The sequence below is a fragment of the Sinocyclocheilus grahami genome, unplaced genomic scaffold (genome assembly GCF_001515645.1).
Source record: "Sinocyclocheilus grahami isolate Dianchi unplaced genomic scaffold, SAMN03320097.WGS_v1.1 scaffold1288.1, whole genome shotgun sequence".
Classification (NCBI taxonomy): Eukaryota; Metazoa; Chordata; class Actinopteri; order Cypriniformes; family Cyprinidae; genus Sinocyclocheilus; species Sinocyclocheilus grahami.
This window is the reverse complement of record NW_015506467.1, coordinates 501457-505167: the sequence shown is the minus strand read 5'-3', so window position 1 is coordinate 505167 and position 3711 is coordinate 501457. Positions and strand designations below refer to the sequence as shown.

The 3711-nt window shown below is 35.1% G+C and overlaps 1 protein-coding gene across 1 annotated transcript; it reads left to right on the top strand.

Annotated features, from left to right (window-relative positions):
* Positions 1-2444: 2444 nt before the first annotated feature.
* On the top strand, positions 2445-3362 carry LOC107568864 (free fatty acid receptor 2-like). Its single transcript, XM_016254856.1, has one exon. The coding sequence runs from the start codon at positions 2445-2447 to the stop codon at positions 3360-3362; it is 918 nt and encodes a 305-aa protein (XP_016110342.1).
* Positions 3363-3711: the final 349 nt, after the last annotated feature.

Genomic DNA, 3711 nt, shown 5'->3' with positions numbered 1-3711 from the left:
CTTGAATTGAAACTTGAATCTAGCGATCTTCTTTAAAGGCTTTGTTAAGTAATGTGATTAAAACTGATGTCAATTGTTAGATAAAGTGCACTTTTTAAATATTAAACATAGGAATAGCCTATTATAAAATGTCTGACCCTTGCAGACATCAAAAATTATTCAGTTGAAAAAAAAAATAGGTTGCATGGAAAAACCCTTGATGTTCAGAATGAGATAATCATCTTTTTTTATCTCATAAACGGATGGCTATATATACTTGAGACTGAGAGGTGTGAAACATAAATAAACTTTGACATACTGGACAACTTTTCTATGATCCTTCATGCTGATATAGCCTAGCTGTAGAAAAGTCATTGTGAATCTTAAGGGAACTTCTGCTGTTAAACGGTAAGACCTAGGCTACTTTCTTACTTTTGATTGCTTCTGTTGTCGTCAAGTCGCTTTGGATTAAAGCGTCTGCTAAATGACTAAATGTAAATGTAAGACCAAAATAACTATTATTTATATAATTGTAATTATTATATACTTTCAGTTTTACAAGCATTGACAAAAAATTGACAAAAATACTCCCAATACAAAAACTAAATATCATTTATTGTAGCCTAACTTTCATCCATACAGTAGGCCTAGCCTATGTGTTTGTCGAAAGGTAACCAACCGTAAGTGTGTAAACACATGTTATGATGCATGTTTGTTTACACTGAGGTTTGCATGTTGTTTGCACTCCAACGAATTCAGATATTATACACGCTTCTCAAATTCAGATGCAATAAGTGTTTTGCATGTTAGTTAAACTTTAGCTGTCCAAATACACCTAACAGTCACGTATCCTTGCAGTATTTAAATTCTTAAACACCCTATTCAATGAACTGTGCTCAATATGGCTATTCTCAGGGAATATCTGTAGGAATAACACAGGGAAATCAACCAAATCAGACTAAATCTTAGAAGACACCAGGAAACACACAGACGCTTGTGGTAAGGCAGTTTTCATATTAGTGAATTTAGTCATTTCCCTTGTGTCGAAACAACTAGGCCTATCTATTTTAAACAAATATACTGTAAGAATGTGGACACTTAAGCCACACTTTTAAAAAATCTGAATGAAATACTTATAAAACTTATAAAAAACAAATACTTAGAAAAACGTGTACTGATCACACACAGGATGCTGCATTAAAAAGCTAATAATAAAATAAAATAAGTGAATAAAAATATTATAAAATAATAATAAAATACAAAAAAAACAATACATTTTTATAAACCAAGCCACTTGGTTTTGTTATCTAATACAATGCCTTTTAAGACAAGTGTGACTTTCAAGTTCAAATATATTTTCAGGGCAGTCTGACTGTTAATTAATTAGTGTTACTTTTTTTAGAAAACAAGAACAAATACTGATCATCATCACGCACAGGATGTTGCATTGAAAAAGTAAAATAAATTTAAATTTTGCAGACGCTTTTATCCAAAGCAACTTACAGTGCATTCAGGCTATACACTTTTTTACCAGCATGTGTGTTCCCTAGGAATTGAACCCATGACCTTTGCACTGCTAATGCAATGCTCTACCACTGAGCCACAGGAACACAATACAATGAAAAATATAATCAAATAATAATCAAATCAAACCATGCCGCTTTTGTTATTTAATACAATGCCTTTTAAGACAATTGTAAGTGTGCATTTCATATTCAGATATTTACTGATTAGGATGTTGCATTGAAAAAAATTATGAAAATATGAAATTAAAATAATTGGTTTTGTTATCTAATGACTTTCATGTCTAAATAGATTTGTAGGGCTGTTCATTACTGTTCAAAGAAATTTGCATTGAAAAATATACATTTTATTAGATAACAAAACTAAATAGCATAGTTTTTTTAAAAATGTATTTATTATTATTTTATCTTATGTTTTACTTTTTCAGTGCAACTTCCTGTGCATGAAAGTCATGGTTTCAGACATTTTTTCAGACTTACATTGACTTCAAAATACATTTGCAAACCACTATAGCTGTTTATTAGTGTTGGCTAAATCGATTATGGGTGCGGCCATTTGTAAATTTGATGGGTCTTGCTTCCGGTCTCATTGCCTCCCAGCTATATTTCGCTGTACAAAAGCACTTTTTTTTGCTGCTTGATATTGCAAATTGGTATTATCTTAATTCTGAACACACTGGTTTGTAATGCAAACAGTTTTTCCATTTACTGCATGTTGTTATTTCCTGATAGCGGCTAATTAACCGGAAGTCTCGCCCACACACTCTTAAAAAGGTGCTTCACGATGCCATAAAATAACCTTTTTGTCTAAATGGTTCCATAAACCATTGAACCAAAAATGGTTTTCTATGGTATCTCTGTGAAGAACCTTTTAAGCACCTTTGGCTTACTTTGTTGGATAAATCTCATTTTGATGTTTTTCAGAGTCCATTCCAGTGCAAAATGATAAACCACTGGGTGATTTTAGCCGTCTACATCCTGACGTTTCTGATCGGCCTTCCTGCCAATCTGCTGGCCATTTGCACGTTCTTTAAGAAACTGGGTGACAAACCCAGTCCGAATGACATCCTGCTCTTCAACCTGACGGCTTCTGACTTGGTCTTCCTTCTCTTTCTGCCCTTCAAGATGTACGAAGCCGCCGTTGGCTTGAAATGGTATTTATCCCAGACCCTGTGCTCCGTTGCCTCTTATGTCTTTTTCACCACTATTTACACCAGCTCCCTGTTGCTCATGGCTACAGCCATTGACCGCTACATAGGGCTGGCGTTTCCATTTAAGTACAGACTGTTGCGTAAGCCGCTTTACGCCACAGCAGGAAGCGTCATCATCTGGCTGGTCAGCGCTGCCCATTGCAGCATCGTCTTCATCACTGTCCACATGCCAGATCTGAACGCCACCCTTCCCAAAACGGTCTGCTATGAAAACTTCACAGAGAAGCAAAAGAAGATCTTGCTACCAGTTCGACTCGAAATGTTTATGGTTCTATACATACTGCCGCTCTTAGTTTGTATCTTCTGCTATATCAACTGCATCTACATCCTGTACAGCAGGCCTCATATAAGTAAAGAGAAAAAGCAAAGGGCCATTGGCATGGCGTTGTGCACACTCACCATCTTTTTACTCTGTTTTTTACCCTACAACTTGTCCCATCTGGTGGGTTTCAGCAGCAACAACAGCCCGTCGTGGAGGTACTACACGCTCCTGCCCACCACCCTCAACACCTGTCTGGATCCGTTCGTGTTTTACTTCTCCTCCTCCACTTTCCGTGAAAGCAAAACTGTTTCTTTACTTAAGAGGTGGTGTTTTAGACATGAGAAGACCAAAAAGAGTGCAACTCAACTTGGGATTGTGGCAAAATAAACATCAGTTATGACTTCATGCAAATTGCAAGATCTTTGTATTAATTTAATAACTTTAAATATTCATTCATTATTTAAGGACTGATACATTTATTATAGTTATTTTCTAAAGTTTGGGGTTGTTATGAATTTTTTTTATCTCTTTATGTCTCTTATGCTCGCCAAGGCTGTATACAGTAAAAATCTGAAATATTATTGCAATTTAAATCAACTGTTTTCTATTTCAATATACTTTGAAATGTGATTTATTTCTGTGATGCAAAGCTGAATTTTTTTAGCATCATTACTCCAGTCTTCAGTGTCGCATGATCCTTCAGAAATCATTCTGATTTGCTGAGTTTCATTAAAAT